The sequence below is a fragment of the Conger conger genome, chromosome 12 (genome assembly GCF_963514075.1).
Source record: "Conger conger chromosome 12, fConCon1.1, whole genome shotgun sequence".
In the NCBI taxonomy this organism is placed as follows: Eukaryota; Metazoa; Chordata; class Actinopteri; order Anguilliformes; family Congridae; genus Conger; species Conger conger.
In genome coordinates this window covers 6,811,457-6,829,338 of record NC_083771.1, presented here as the reverse complement: position 1 = coordinate 6,829,338, position 17,882 = coordinate 6,811,457, and the positions used below count along the sequence as shown (strand labels likewise).

The 17,882-nt window shown below is 39.1% G+C and overlaps 1 protein-coding gene across 3 annotated transcripts in view; it reads right to left on the bottom strand.

Moving 5' to 3' along the window:
* Positions 1–17,882, bottom strand: part of znf462 (zinc finger protein 462) — a 43,689-nt gene that overhangs the window by 19,827 nt on the left and 5,980 nt on the right. For all 3 annotated transcript variants that reach the window (XM_061215873.1, XM_061215875.1, XM_061215874.1), the window contains exon 2: positions 422–684. In XM_061215873.1, coding sequence (XP_061071857.1) covers positions 422–653 — 232 coding nt within the window. In that variant the 5' untranslated portion in view covers positions 654–684. The remainder of the gene's footprint in view (positions 1–421; positions 685–17,882) is intronic.

Genomic DNA, 17,882 nt, shown 5'->3' with positions numbered 1-17,882 from the left:
AGAACATACATTTTATAGAAGAACACATGAGTGTTATTAATGGTTCAAAGGTCAAGAGAGACATTCAAAGTGAGTTAAAAAAAAAACTGCAAATGCAAGCATTTTTTTTAAGTGTGCTAATAATCGAACTTAAAAAAAGCTAAAGCTTTTACAATTTCCAAATATATTCAATTCATAAATAAACAATACCCACTCATGTATCATGTACAAAGTACATCAGTAACAAAACATAACATAAATAACAAAATGATACCTTTTTATTTGAAAAAAGTTAGTATCTTTAAATCTCTGGATCGAACATATGTGAAATAAAATTCCCAACATTAAACCAAAAGGTTTAAGTAGCATCTTGGTTTTGATCTTCTCTCAGTAGCTTTCGCCACTAATGGACATTACAATCACTGTACACACGTATGTATACCTGCTTGTTCATGTTGGGTGTCAAACTCATTGTTCAGAGTTGCCAGATCTTCTTCATCCTCCTCCTCTGCCTGGCTGAAGGAGTTGAGGGAGTCAGACCTGGAGTGGCTGGGGGTCCCGTCGCCAACCTCCGTGGGCTGCAAGAAGGCTGTGTGGACATCCTGGATATGGGCCTTGAGGTCATCATAAGATTCTGCCCTGAAGTCACAGCCATCGCACTGTAGCACCTCCATTGCTGAGGGCTCCCCGTAAAATCAGGGAAAACTGCTGAGGAAAAAGAACAATTTAAGAAATCAGGAGGGTATGTACCATTATATCATAAAACAAAAAGGGCAGAGAAACCACAACAATATGGAGTCTCCTAAAATACATCCCTGTGCAACACAAAGGATTTTAAGAAGAAATAAAGCTCTGGTGTTGTAGCATGTTAAATTATATCATTGTTCTAAGAACAAAACAAAAAAAAAATGCTGAAGCGGGATTATAAATGGATTTGTTCAATTTTTATTACTTTAGGATAAGCCACAGCTGGACAGCACGGGGCATTTCCGTACTTACATCTGACAATACTGTCAGATTGCATCAAGCCTTCCGAAATAAGATTCATTGAATCTACTGGGAGATGGGGGAACACAAAGTGCTTCAAAGTTTCCATGAAAATATACAGGATTATGTCTTCATCACATTTGAAGGTGGGTATAATCTATTTTTATGACCTAAGGTATTATTGCATCTAGTGGGCCAAAAATGGGGCACTGATGTCATTCCATTTTGCTGTATAAAAAAATACTGTAAACAAAATAAAACAAAAAAGTTTTATACCATTATTGACAAACGTTATTTTCAATCTGTTAATCACGTTATGTGCAATCTGCTTTATTAATGATTCAATGGAATCAACAAGTCATACATTTTTCAAATAAAAATGTATTTCCCTAAAAAACTGGTTTCACAACTATTGGCACCCCTGGTTTAATTATTTGTGCAACCTCCCATGACAGCTGATTCCTATAATTTGTAACAAGGTTAGAGGACACACATGGGTGGACTTTTGACCATTCTTCCAAGCAGAATGGTTTAAAATCATTCATATCGTTTTTGCGCTTATGGACCACCCTCTTCAATTCAGACCACAGGATTGATGGGATTTAAGTGTAGACACTGAGTGGGCTCTCAATTTCTTGTTTGTTTTCTCTTCTGCATACCACTGTTGTAATGTTTGCTTATTTGCATTATTGTCACCTTCCCGTCTGCTTTGACCAGTCTGACCATTCTCCACTGACCTCTCTCATTAATAAGGCCTTTTTTGCCCAAAGAACTGCAGCTTACAGGATGTTTTTTGGTTTTTCGCACCATTCTCTGCAAACTCTAGAGACTGCTGTGCATGAAAATCCCAGGAGATCTGCAGTTTCTGAGATATTCAAACCACCCTGTCTGGCACCAACAATCATTCCACGGTCAGAGTCACTCAGATCACATTTCTTCCCAATTCTGAAATCTGGTCTGAAAAACAGCTCAACCTCTTGACCAGGTCTGCATGCTTTTATGCATTTAGTTGCTGCCACATGATTGGCTAATTCAATATTTACATTAACAGGCTGGTGAGTGTATATCGCAGTGCTGGTCCATGGTGGGAGTGGAACAGGTTGCTAACTGATGGAAACTCTGACTCTGTACTTTTCATTGAGAGTTCATATATCACCCATGAAACTTGGAGCAGTGGACATCTCCGTAGTTTTCACCCATACTTAGCCAGGATTAAAACATGGTTTCTTATAAAAAAAAGTTGAAATCAAACTGATTGATGTCTTCTAAAGAAGCATACACTATTGTTTCACAACCTGGTAGCTCATGGTAAGTGTTGCCTTTACTTTTACATACATACTCATATACAAATCAAATTCTCTATGGCGAGTATGAATGGGATTTTTACTTCCGGAACCAGTACGTCAGCTCTGTACTCTGGCCAGCCAAAATTCCTCCAAGGGCACAGTGACAACTAATCCAGGTCACACATTATCCTAGAAGAACATCCAAAGACCTGCAGGCCTCTCTAGCCTGAGCTGTATGATTGTTAATAAGACAGGGCAAAGAAGGGATTCATGAGAGTAGTAAGGTCGAAACCACTGCCAACTTCTCATCTCACAATTGCAAAAAAGCACCTGGGTGAACCCCAAAACAGGAAAGTAAGTGCACATACAACTGACTGAAAACCTACCAGTTGTATTTAGTAAAGCAGAAGAGTGTGCAGAAATTCCTCCACAGTGATGTAAAAGACTGACATTCATTTTATAAGAAGTGTTTGGTTGCTATTATCGCTGCTAAAGGTGGTGAAACAGGGCGGCCTGTAGCGTAGTGGTTAAGGTAAATGACTGGCACACGCAAGGTCGGCGGTTCTAATCCCGGGGTTGCCACAATAAGATCTGCACAGCCGCTGGGCCCTTGAGCAAGGCCCTTAACCCAGCATTGCTCCAGGGGGGGATTGTCTCCTGGTTAATCTAATCAACTGTACGTCGCTCTGGATAAGAGCGTCTGCCAAATGCCAATAATGTAATGTAATGTAATGAAACCAGTTATAAAATTTAAGGTGGCAAAACCAGTAATAAAATTTCATTAATTGGAAATGGCAATGACTTTTTCACAGGGGTGACAGGGATGTTTGGTAAAATTTTTCATTAAATCAATGAAACAATCATTTAAAAAAAATGTCTTTATGTTTACTCAGGTTCCCTTTGTCTAAAGATCTTACATGCAATAATAGAGGAAGGGGGCAAATACTTTTTCACAGCACCGTATATACATGTATCCCTTGCAAATATAGCCCATCAGAAGGAGTAACTGACCCTAGGATGATGAGCAAGTGGTTCTTTCACATTTGATTGTCAAGCTGGCCTGGTTCACAGTAATGTAAGCTAGCAGCCCGACACATCAGGCAAGTTCCAAAACAAAATGACTCAACTCAATGAGTAAAATACCAAATCATTCCAAAATTTCCTAGTAACAGCCCAAAAAAAAAAAAAAAAAAAACATGCACAGGAAGGTTTCATGAGCTGTGTCATCCTTGAAACTGTATATCTCATCCATTTGACGACAGGACAAACACTGCCACTGTCCTGGAGGAGCCTGCTGCCTATTGTGCATCTAGGTCAGGTTACAGCAGTATGAATGCCCCGCCCTGATCTTCAACAGCTCATAGAAATTCAGAACAAGTTCTCATTTTGCTGCCAGGCGACATGTCATGGATTTCAAGAAAGAAAAATAAAATCGACCATCCCCCCACCTTTGTTTTCTCTGTGTCAAACCATGTTAATGGGCGATATCCGTCATAGTTTCACCAGCTCACTGGGAAAAGCTCCGAGCTGCTCGGATCCTGAGAGCTTCAGGGGCAGCCATTTTAGGAGACAAAGATGTTTGCTGAGGTGTCCAGGCTGCTTACAACATGGACCCACTGATCTGATCCTCATCACAGGAAATCAGTCACCAGAGAGCATCTGACAGAAATCTATCTGCCAGATGTACCCAACTCCTCTCCCTTCACAGCTCGACAAACCAGTGCATCTGCCAGCTTACACTTTTCATATACTGGAACAATACATGTCATATTTTGGAACAGAAAAAGATAGCAGAGACATGTAGGGTCAGACAAATGCTTCTTCAAACTGGGGGGAAAATGGGAACTGCCAACTAAGCTCCACAAGGGGGTCTAAAAATGCAAAGCATGTCTGAACTTCCTTTTTCAGCTCAGAAAACATCTGCAGCCTTGGGTGAAAAGAGAAGGGGGGAGAGACATGCCAGCCATGACCCAGCCACCTGGGAGACTTTCCTCACAGCACATAGACAAAGCCATCTGACTCTGCTCCCCAGATTCCAAAGTCTACTGACATTTGTTAATCACCAACCGGTCTCTCTGCATCGGCGAAGAGCTGCCAGCAGTCACACCCTCTACTTAAACTCGTCTGCAGCAGCTGCGGTCTGAAAGAGGGCCTTTGAATAAGCTAGCTTTAAGCTGATTAGGAGCACATAGGTTTTGTCCTTAACCGTTGGTCCACCATCTCACCACTTGGATGAGGATACTGATTATTTTATGTATGGCCCAGGCATGATTCATCCCTCCTTATTCCAAGGTGAAGGATCATATTCAGAAACTAGCCTAGGTGCTGACAAATACTTCTTAGACAAAGGTATCTGGTTCTTTCAGTTCAAGAACAAGATTCCATCATACACAATCAAAAAATCTAAACACAGGAAGAGAAGAAGGGAAACAAAGCAAAACATCTCTAACAGTTCTACATTCATCAGTGAGCGCACTCCATCAACCAAATCTGGCATTCAAAGACAATTAACAAGACCTTGGATTATTATTTCAGTTAATTTTGATGTTGCTTGTCCAGCACATTTTCCTTCTCCATTCTTTGTTACAGTTTAATATTCTTCAATTAGCAGTAATATTTAAAGGGCCAAGCATGGCCCTCTAAATATTACTGCTAATTGAAGAATATTAAACATTTACATTTTAGTCATTTGGCAGACGCTTTTAATCCAAAGCGACTTACAAGTGCATAGGTTCTACCATAAGTCAGAGCATCACATCCAGAAACTAGCAAAATACACAGGAAATGCTGTTCTAAACATAGTTGTCATCAATTTTTTTTGAAATTTTTTTTTTTTTTTTTTGGGGGGGTGGGGTTAGACAAGGATAGGGATATCAGAAAGGAGGGGCAGGGGAAATCAGGAGGGAGGACTAAGGTAGAGTTTGAAAAGGTGGGTTTTGAGTCTGCGTCGAAATAGGGGGAGGGATTCTGCAGTTCTGACAGTGGTAGGCAGGTCATTCCACCACTGAGGAACCAGAACGGAAAACAGGCGTGAACGTGCAGCTCGACCGCCAGGTGCACGTAAAGAGGGAACCGTAAGGCAACCAGAGCTGGCAGACCGGAGTGGTCTAGCTGGGGAGTAGGGAGTGATCAGGGATTGTATGTAAACCATACAACACTGTACATAAGATTGTACTTTTTGGATTTATGTTCACTATTATGTTCACGCAACAAAACTGATACAGTATGTTAATATTGAACTTGGACATACATGGACAGAAGACTGTGGGGTTACTCAGTGAGGGATTTTGGCATCAAACAGACACCTGGTCTGTAAACTACAATCTTTCGACAATCGTGCTCTTTGTCTGAGAGGCATGCAACCATTATGAAATTTCTTTTGACTTCAGATTTGACTTGGTGAAGTAAGGTTGATCATCCTTTGGATCAGGAAACGGCAATTGTGAAAATATTGAAATATTATTTTATAAAAAATAACATACTTCTGAAGGGTACATGTGTATAGATTAATTTGGTTGTACCAATGTTGTGGAAGAGATATACAGTAGATGGTGCAGTGGGGCCTGTGGTTTGCAGGCCCTAGATCCCATTGCTAAGAGCAGGTCCTACCATCAAAGAGTCCTTCCTTGTATGGACTCTCAAACAGAAAGACCAACTGTCATATATATCCGTCAATAAACAAACTCATCTTCTTCATAGTTATTAATTTGTCTCTCATCAATAGTCTGTGATCAGGTCAAACGTAGCCTACAGGGTATGTCCATTCTAAAAAAAACATGTAGTTTTAAAGGAGGCACAAAAGGTCATTTTGAACTTCGAAAGGCCAGAGAAGAATTGCAGCAAAAAACACCCTGAAACCACAACACTGTTTATCCCTCCCCCTTCTCTGTTAACACGCTGTTGTTGAAACTCCCATCACCCACCCCCATTGGTTCTGAAGTCTACCTTCGCCTACTTAACCAATAGTCCAACTCATACCAACCAACACACTCAACTGCAAAATATCTAGGAGTAATGCTGTGGTGTGTACGCATCTGGGGATGACAAAGGGCCCATAATAACTAGCTTCTGCTGCCGTTTCACAACATAAAATGGAGGACACTGGCTATTATTTACATAGAAAATAGTTCTTTAGGACATGTAACTCCCTCACCACCATGACAACTGAGTTAATAACTCTACAAATGCCTTATTTCACACAGCGGACCCTTTATATGGTAATTCATGGGTGCTAAATGCTGGTTTCTCAGCTTAGTAATGAAAATTGGATTGCGCTTGCAATACTCACTCAGCTCATGATCCCAAAAGTCCTTCACAGTGAAGTACAAACTCGCATCATCCACAAACAATACAATAGCAGCCGTCTGGGTGATGCACAGCGCTTTGTGTCAGAGCAATCACATATCAGCTGAGGTAGAGGAGGAGGGAATTACTGCGCACATTAAACAGGACGATGACTAGTCGGCACATTCAGAGCCAGGTTGTGAATTCCGCCAAAGAAATAGGTAACTGTCTCTTTGCTACACTGTAAGTTTCATTGGGCCTTTGATGACCATAGCAGTCTTGGTCTATTGCTCGAAATGCAAAGACAGCAACTGGACTACCAATACAACGTCCAGAAGTAGCCTAGTTTTTCCAAAAGGTCACCGACGTAAATATCAAAGAACCTCACACCTACTTAGCTTCAGTTATTTCGCAGGAGCAGGGTACATTACAGGAGGGCTGCTGGCTAAAGTAAATATAGACAGGTGCTGCTGTTTCTAAAGCAGCATAAAACACACAGTTCCTATCTGTCCATATTAAATTCCTATATGTGTAATTCAACGGTAGCCAATCAGTGCTGTAAAAATGCAATTTGTGGATCATTGCTGCTTACTTGATTTGACTTGACTATTGCAGCTCACTTGACTATTCACCGCTATTGGCGACCAGGTTGAGGACCACCATTTCATTCAAACCAAGATGGAATGATTTAACAAGCAGTTACAATTCACTATAACCTATACTGGAGCTAGCTAAGCAAGGAGGAAATTGCCAAAATCGCTGAATATCCCATTGAGCACAATCAAGTAAATCATTAAGAAGTGGAAGGTGTAATATACCACCTGGACACTGCATATCAGACCGTCCCTGGTGAGGTAAACCATAAAGGCTAATGGTGGCGGCGAAGGAGCTAAAAGATCAAAGGCTGACATGGAGGAAAATGTCAACAATATCCTGGTCACTCCACAAAGCTGACTTGTACAGTAGTGGCAAGAATGAAGCCCTACTGAAACCAAATGTAGCAAAATTCATAATTAAGTTTGCAACACAGAATTGTGATATTGGTATTTTGATATTTGCGATGTAAATAACGTGTCCCCGTCCTCTCATATTACTATACTTGTGCATTCTGTAAGTATTACGGGAGTGGGACATTTTGGCTATGTGCTCCAGCACATCGGATTTGAAATGAAACAATTAAGAAGAGGTTAAAATGCACACTGTCACCTTTATTTTGAGGGTATTTACTGTACATCCATATCAGGTGATCCGTGTAGGAATTACATCCTTTTTATACATAGTACCCATTTTAGGGGACCAAACATGATTGGACAGTTGGCTTCTCAGCTGCTGTTGATTAGTCAGGTGTATTCAATAGTGTCCTTATTGCCGCTATAAGAAACCTTTCAGTGTCTAGTCTTGATTCTAGGTGTTTCATTGCCTTTGGATTCTGTCATTGGCATTTGGACAGTTGCGACAATGACAGTCAAGTAAGCAATTAGGAGGCTGAGACATAAGAAGACAAAAAAAAAGGCAGAGACATAGGCCTAACAATAGGCTTCAGAAATCATAGTGATGGGCGTTTGGGCTCACCTTAGTAGACGTGTACACATCATTATTTTTTATCGTATTAGGCTAGTAGGAATATAAAACAATTATATGACAGTTGTTGATTCGCCATTTTATATTAATTTACCTTGTACCTTCATAGAGAAGGCATACTTTAAGCCTAAAAATGTAACTGTGACTATTCAGCTGAATACATGTGTGTCGAAGTGTCCCTGGGCAAGACACCTAACCCCCAATTGCTTCTCACAAACTTGTTGGTGCCTTGCATGGCAGCCAATGGCCGTTGGTGTGTGAGTGCGTGTGTGTGTGAAAGGGTACATGAAAAGCAACAATTGTACAGCACTTTGCATAAAGGCGCTATATAAATGCCATTACCATTCATCTCTAGTACAGACAAACTCATAGGTTTGATATGCCATGATCAATGGAAACTTGAGAAGAGATGAGAAAAAAAATATCAGTCTGCAAAGGGTAACAACGCCATCCTTATGGATCTGGGACTCCAATGAACCACAGTGAGAGCCATTATGTGCAAATGGAGAACAACTGGAACATTCCCAAGAGTGGCTGGCCTGACAAAATTCCTCCAAGGGTACAGTGACAACTAATCCAGGAAGTCACACATGATCCCAGAAGAACATCCAAAGACCTGCAGGCCTCTCTAGCCTCAGCTATATCAGTTTTCATGACACTACAATAAGAAAGAGACTGGGCAAAGAAGGGATTCAGGAGAGTCGCAAGGTCAAATCCACTGCGAACCAAGAACAACATCAATGCTCGCCTAACAACGGCAAAAAAGGACTTGGATGATCCCCAAGCCTTTTGGGACAATGTTCTATGGGCAGATGAGGCAAAGCTGGTGTAAAGAATAAAAGAAATAAAGAATTTCACAGTAAGAACATACCAAAAGTCAAACATGGTGACGTTAGTGTGATGGTGTGTGGATGCATTGCTGCCTTGGGACCTCAAAATTAGTGAAGGAAATCATAAATTCTGTACCAACATTCTTAAGGAGAATGTCTGATCATCTGTCCATGAGGTGAAGCATACTTGAAGCATAACAAGACAATAATCCAAAACACAAAAGCAAGTCCACATTTAATTAACTGAAAAGAATCAACATTAAAGTTTTGGAGTGGTCTATTTCAAAAACCTACCAATTTGTCTTGATTAAAGCAGGAGAGTGGCCTACAATTCCTCCACAGTGATGTTAAAGACTGATACCAAATTATAGGAACTGCTTATAGTTGCAATTTCTGATAAAGGTGGTGAAACCAGTTATTAAATTTAAGGGGACAATTACTTTTTCCTCAGGGGTGACATGGATGTTTGAGAACTTTCTTTCATGAAATCAATGAAACGATAATTGTAAAAAAATGTTTTGTGTTTGCTCAGGTTACCTTTGTGTAATATTACATCTTGTATGAATTCAGTGTGAAATATACGCAATAATAAAGGAAATCAAGAAGGGGTAAATACTTTTTCACTTGACTGTATAGTCATGGAAAATCAGGTTGCAATCTGGCAGATAAAACCCTACTACATCAGTTATCCCTATACCATGCTCAGGTGGATGAAAACTCAAGCACAAGGTAATCTTCCCAATGAATACAGCACTTCACAACTAATGTTTTAAGCTGCTGTAGTTGCATGTGGGGCTACAACACACAACCTACAAGTTAAAACACCAGTCGTTCCTACAGATCACTTCTCGGTTTCATGTTCCAGCTTGAAGAGGGTAGGGCGTTTGAACTGGACTGTTTGCAATAATGGATAAGAAGACACATCCCAGTATCAAAGGGGAAAGAATCGCATGCTTGTACATATTCCTGGCTGTGATTGATGCTCGCATTATTTTTCCATTTCGGGTGAAATATCTACAGTCCAAACATTGCACACAACATTGCACATGTAGTTGCAAACAACTGATTGCTGGAAGAGTATATGAATGAACCATGCCATTTTCCCTAGCAATACCTGGGTAGCCTCCATTCCAGTCCCTTTCCTATTATTCTGTGCAGTGGAGCATAATGTTTTAAGACCACATATGCCCATTTTACCCAGGTTGTGGGTACCCAGTATTACAGTAGAAAACACATATGCTGCACGTACATATTGTACAGATACTGTACACGTCCCACATAGTATTCAGCTGAAATTCAAATACAAGCACACTTTCGACATATGTTAAAACTCATGTGAGGACATCATAATACACAGAGGTAAGCCATTGATTTCACACAGCATTCACATGCACTTGGGAAGCATTCAAAATAGTTCCATCCATAGGGTTGGTTAGAGGCCATGCCAGAATATTTTATATTCTGGTATCAATTAACCTGTAAATTGATTTGAGCCATTCCATGGTTAGAAAACCCCACATAATTCCTACATAATCCAAAAGTACACCATTGACATTATAATATTATTGACATCTATGGACCTCCATCTGGATTAGTTCTTGACAGCTGAAGTCGTCTTCCCTCAAATAGAACGGTTCTTCACAACAAGTCATTAAAAATCTGTTCCAGGAAGCATATGGCAACAGAACTAGGTCAACCATTAACCAACTAACAGGAAGCATCTCTGAAAACACTCAACAGATGCCCCTTTAAATGTGTGCGTTTCTTTTTCTCTTTTTTATTTTATTTTTACAACAACGTTCAATAATGTCATATTCCAGGACATTAAAAGAGCAGGGCAATTCACATTTGACTCCCCTGCTTACTGTACAGCGTCATATTTTGTATTATACTGTATGTAGCGAGGAGGCCATTTAGGCTAATTCATAGAAGTTCAGTTCTGCTATGCTTTACTTCAAGCCAGAAGCCACTTGCTATACAAAGTGTCATGACGTGGTAGGCCTATATTAGAAAAAAAAAAAGGTAAAGTGGCTGAGGGCTGTCAAGTGGACACAAAATTAAATGAAATTTGATTATTGTATTCAAGAAATGCAATTATATTTAAATATGTATTGCATAATTATCACATTGCCATAATCTATAGAGGATATTTTTAGGCACATTCGGTTATGTGCCTAAAAGTTCAAGAAGAGTACAAAGGCAAAGGAAGGTAATGTTCAACTTGAAAATTTTACATACACAATTCCTTTAAAGGTTGTATTATCCCGAAAACACAAGACAATCCACTTGGTTCGAGGCAAGTATTGCACGTTTTAATTTACAATGTTCCCTGTGGATGAAAAAAAAAAAAAAAAACACTCCACTGGAACAGAAGCGTTGTGAATGCTCAGGTCTCCGTGCGCTAGGCGTGCGAAGGTTTCCACCGGAGGTAGTCGCGTTATTTTGTTCCCTTTGTTGCTACCAATGTAGACAGTGATTAGTTGAGCCTCTCTCCAGAACACTACGTGAATATATGTAACTTTTGTTATGTGATAACATTTCTCATTTTTTTGCAAACCCTAAACCCAATTTCCTGATTTAAATAAGCTTATCGGGCACTCTGCCTGACTGGGGGCCAATGAAAGGAGATGCTCTGTATTATCAGTTCTCACCTTTAGGTACAGTGGATATTGCTTTGGGCACTTGCCTCAAAACTACACTATGACGTTTTGCACACTGTCTCCATTTAAATTTAGTCACCTGCATTTAAGTACATATTACAATACAGATCACTTGCTAAAAATACAATTAAAATATAATAGTCCTCCTCTTACAATTTTTTGATTCACAGACATCACTTATTGCTTCTAGCATACAGGATGGAAAAAGTTGCAAAAACATTTTCCATTCTTACATTTGCAACTTACATTATGTTTACAAATGATACTGACGGCTGCAAGATTAACCGGTCTCAAAAATAGCTTTACTTGCCATTTATTGTAATGAAATGGTATGTAATAGTACCGTTACAAGCCAATACCATACGCTGACAGCAACATGTCCCAAGTGACATCTACCAAGTGAAATGATCAAGTAATTTGCCCTTTGATGACTTGAAACCAATCACGCAAGGTCACATAAAGCTTCCACAAGACCACAGATGGTTACCTGACCTTACCCAGCTGGCCCTTAATGCTTACCATCAGCCTGCAGCTCTATGTATCATGGGCCTGCTACACAAAGACATTTTCCGTCAAGCATAATTGTTCATATCAGCCTAGAATCAAAGATACACCGTGGAAAAGGAAACCTTTTTTCCCCCTCCTCAGAAAGCTGATTGCTTCTTCCGAGACTGGTGCAATAGACTTAGGGTCAGTCTATTTCTCAATTACAAGACGAAAGAATCAAATATTTTGGTAGGTGCACCAAAACAGCCTTCAATATTATTCCTGCCATCTATAGTTTCATTAGCCAACCGACAGAAACAGGCTCCTTTTATAAATTCCTTCCCAGCATTCCATAATTTTTTCATGAACATAACTGTAACATGCGTTGTTAAAATGGTGTGATGACAACATCTTGTAGTCCAAACCAAGTTAAGACCTCTGAATGAAGACACGCGACCGTTTCACAAAAGCAGAACACCAAACCATTCAGAGCCAAAGAGAAGTGAGGTTCAACGTTCACTGCTTGAAAAGACTATTACACAACCTGCTCAAGAAGCCACCTCCCTCAACGGCTGCATCTGGCCTGACAGAATTATCTTATGCATCACAGCCGAGGCAGCAAGAATGCTGGCTCGGCACAGATGCCTCCATTTTAGATTGCCTACCGCATTCTCCAAAGTAACTGTGGCCGGTTGTCCCCCATTTTATGATCCTCAAAGCCAAGGCAATGCAATACCCTCTCGACTGGCATTATTGCAACCTTCCTGCACCGATGGGACCGTCTGGTTGAGACCAAAGACCTGAGCCAGTTCCTCTTCATGTTTGTTTTTGTCACCGAGGCCAATGAGAGCAGGACAGAGATCATCGTTTGTGGTCAGCTTTTACAACGTCTTGTCCATACCTTGTCTACATTTTACAGTGTTCAGGGAGAGGTACCAGCAAACATACTTCCAGCAACTTCCAAGATTCCCTTGGATCCGATTCCTTTATAAATGGAATTAGACATTAAAATGCCTGGATCATGCTACCTCAGGCTTCTTTATGATGAAAGAAATTAGGACAAAATTATCACCGAATCTAAAATTCATAAAGTAATGATATGGCATTTGGAGTCAATGGCTACATTTCACAATGATATTTTCTTATATAGCTATGGTAATTCATTTTCTAATTATGAAAACTGCATTATGCAACATATTAATACGATATTAAGTTAATCATTATTTTGCTAAATTAAATTACATTTTTGTTTCTAGGCATTTAGCAGGTGCTTGTATCCAGAGTGATTTCACTTTTTGCTCAAGGGTGTAACATCAGTGCTCCGCCAGGGAACCAAATCTACAACGTCAGCATTACAAGCCCAGGTCATACACTTTATGGTCCTGGTTTAATTGTTCTTTAAACTGTTTTAATGTATATCAGTCCATCAACATTGTTGGTACTACCAAATAAAAAACCATTGCCTGCTCTTCATCTTTCAATACTATGTTTTTTTATTCATTATAATAATGTCATCTGAATTTTAATAATGCTATCCGTGTCCCATCGTTTGCAAGCCCTTTTCAGTTACACTCTACGCACCGTGATATATTCTACAAAGGCATAATAACATGGTAATTGTAATAATCTAATTGCAAATAACATCTTAGTGGTAGAGATGACTACGGCTCATTGACTCATTGTCAATGAGTGAGCCTAGTTCTAAAATTAGCATGAGCAAACCAATTGCGTACATTTAATTATTATGAGAATGAAACTTTGTTACTCTCAGCAATACAGCAGTTTTGACCAAATCAACAATGGAAAATGTTCAAAAATTGAAATCCTGTAGAATGATCACATAGAAATAATTTACCAAATAATGACACCCACTAATATTTTCCTTCAACAAAACTGGGAAAAGCTGGAAAAATAAAGCGGCCCAGAAAACAGTCACACCAACAAATCATACGATCACTTTTGTGGCATATTACATAGGTTATTTACTCGTATAGTTGGAAATAATATAAGGAGCTAAAATGACTCATATACGTATAAATGACATATGAAAATGTATAAGCATCACAATAACCTACTTACCATTTATTAGGTGCTACATGCTAAACTCACAACTAATTTGCTGCAAATAGGCAAATAAACTGGGTGTATTAGCTACACAATTTTGAAAAATGCAGCATTACTGTTACTTAAGAAGGTACAAATATTTAGACTACACTCCCACAGTATACATTTATGTAATTTGAGCAATTGACATGCAAACACTTGCACTTAAAAACAAAAGCCACATAAATGTATAAGAATCAACAACAAGTTTAAGATATTAAATAGTATGCAAGCCTTACAATGAATTTGTATTCCAAATCCTCCAGTCAGCACAAAAAATGTTGATGTTCCTATGATTACCAATCGTTTCAATTTATATGTATAAGAAACGGAGAACTTGCTTGACTGCTAAAAAAAATATATATAGATTTTTTTAAAAAGGTTCCAAAAATAAAATAAAATATCCAGGTTGAACATGAGGCCTATAAAATATATGAATATGCATAAGAAAATCAAATGTCTAATCGGCACTTATTAAGTGCTAAAACAAGCTTAATGGGTTGCCAATTTCTCGCTAATAAGCACATAATTGGTGCCTTTTGCATGGATGGCGTTAGAATACAGCAGGACAAATTTGCCTTCTTGGTTTCTTTCTTCCTATAATATTTTTTTATAATAAAACAATAAAAATAATAATAATAGTTGATGGTATCCTTTTTGGTAATACAGTTATGTTATGTTAATAATAATAATTATAATAATAATAAAATGATGAGTTACTGTATAGCAATCCAAAACTGCTGTTAAGAGTTTCATATTATGAAATATTATTACTAAATATTAAATATGATATTATTAAAATTAGATATTTGAATCCCCCCCACCAATTTCAGAATTAATACAGAAGTGTAAGGATTTAAGGAAAGGTCTTTATGATTAAAGAACAGTCAATCAAGAAATACCGTTCCACAAATATGTATTATTGCATCTATCAGGGACAATGTTTTTGAAGGTAACATACATTCTATTTATTTATTTTTTTTAAGAAAAAAAAGTGCATGTGTTAGCTCTTCAAAGATCATGTACTGGGAGCACACATATCTGGTACTTGGTGAGAAATGCCTTGCATGAGTGAGAAACAATATACGGCGCGCCAGATCAACGAGACTAATTTCCACGTGAACCCATTTATTATACCCACGCAGTACCAACCAATTCCACAAAGCTAATAATTCTGCTTATCACCTATCTTGCAACTACATTCTGCATGCCGTTGCCAACTTTATGGACTTCAGCATGTTCACACTGCCAAATGTAGACATAATTAACTGTTCCAAAACCCTTTAGATGGCTTCTTTTATCCTTGGACACTATCAAATAGTCCCATGATAACTGAGCACACCCATGTCAAATGCAAAAATGTAGTTGTTCTGATGGAAGCACAGGCCAGATTTCACATAATGACCAATCCCATGGACCCCGGCCAAATACTTTCAGCTTTGCCTCCTTCCGTGCAGCCCTGACATAGCAGTTACTTTGGTTACATCGGGTGAGGTTACAAGACCGACTGACTTGGAGAGACCTGTAGAGGACATACCTACAGATCTGCAGGCTTGATCCACCATCAGGACAGCTTTTGTGTGGACCTCCTATGACACGTTGGATTTAGTATTTTGGTTTTCTTTTTTTCAGGACAAACATATATTTCTAAAATTTGACTATTTTGAAATATGGAAAGACAGGTGAATAATGACAAATCCTAAATATCTAATCAAAAGACAACTGCATGTTTTTTTTTTTGTTTTTTTTATAAAAGTGGGGATTTATGCATTTGGGCACAATTAAACATAGGAATCTAATTTTTTCTTATTTATAATTTGATAAATGAAATTACCCTCCAGGTGAGCCAAACCACCCTCTTGCAGTAATACCATTTGTGGTGGAAAGATGAGAGATCCATTAATATTAACTTAGCAGGGAGACCTTCTCCCAAGACCTTAAATATTTAATCTGTCTTGAACGGCTGCATTGCCTCTGGGCACCATTGGATCCCCTCTACAGGACCATGACTGTTCATATTCAAAGAACGCCTTGTCCAGTCAGTGCGGACTGGCGGAGAATCAAGCCACTCTCAAGAATTCAGAATTTTTCCACAGCACCAGTGGCATCAGAATTTGCTTACTGCGTCCCATTTACAAACACGGAAGTTGATGCAGCCTTTTTGCGTACACTCATGCTATTCCACAAATGGATTTAAGTGGCCTCGGGTCAGTTTAAACAAGCTGACCAGTTCTATTGACAGCTGGCAGAAACGGCGTGTTTCACACTATTTCTGCGGATGTGCACATCTACAAAACGAAAAGCACCAGCAGTTGCATGAATGTCAATTCCATAATTGATGGGGCCTTAGACATGACTCCTTGTTGCCTAGTGACCATAAGACCTGGTTTCACAAACGGTTGTCTACATTGGAGCCAGAGACCATAGTCTTGGCCCTGCCGCAGGGGGTTGCACCGTCATGAAGGCATATAACTAATCTATTTAGACAAACAAATTTCCTAAAGGATAGTAATGGAATGATGTAGCCCCATCCGGGCAAGGCTTGTGGTGGTGTTTGGTCTAACTGGTAGAGAGTCCTCTGCACACCTTCAGTATTTTGAAAAATTCTAAGAAAAGTTTTGTTTGCATCTGCATTGAAATTATGAAATTAATATAGGCACAGTATTCAAATATAACCCGTTCTCCTCAATTAGGCTATTATGCTAGTAATACAATTAAAATGAGGCGCAAATATTTGGGCACCCCTGGTTTAAATGTCTGTTACAATGCATCTGTATGCAATCGAAAACTCTAAATCAGTTTATAAATTATAAAAAAGGAAAATGGCCTTGTGTAAAAGTTTGGCAGCCCTTTTGGATTATTCTTTGTTACTTGATTCTTTGTTAAGATGATTACTAAGGCCCAGACCCAGGTGATTTACTCATTGGGGCTTCAATGAATTCCAGCGCTGAACATTTTATTCTGAAGTATAAAATTTTATTCTCTCCATGCCTTCTAAAATATCCAACTGCAGTGACTGTTCTGTCTGGCGTTAACAACCATGAGTTTCTCTAAACCATTGTCCAAGGATTCGTAGAACAGTTGAAGTCAAGGCAAGGTCTGGAAGACCAAGAAAGATTTCACAGAATGGCCTGAGACCTGAAGAACACCTTGCCAACTGTGAAGTATAGAGGTGGATCCATTATGCTTTAGGGATGTGTGGCAGCTGGGGGCACAGGCAATATTGAGCAAGTGGATCAAGAAATTCTAGAGGCTAATGTACAAAGGTCAGTCCAGACACTGAAGTTGAAGAGAGATTGGGTATTCCAGCAAGACAATGATCCAAAGCATACCTCAAAATCAACCATTAAGTACCTCCAGGGAAGACAGATGAAGGTTTTGGAATTAATATTTCTGAGCTAGTGTTCTACCAGGAAGAATGGGGAAAAATAAAAAAAGCGAGAATTTAAAGACTACTAGCAACTACAGGAAGCATTTACAAGCTGTTATAGTTGCCTGAGGAGGTGTACATCACCTATGCCACCATCTTATCAGCCAGATCAAATCAAACACATAAGGGTTATTCTGGAACAATTCCTGAGACAGAATTTTCAATAACTAACTAAGCTTGAGTGACTTTCTTGGGGAAGAATAGTTTCGTATTCCTCCCTGAAAATTCCAATCAGTTTTGGATCATTGTCTTGCTG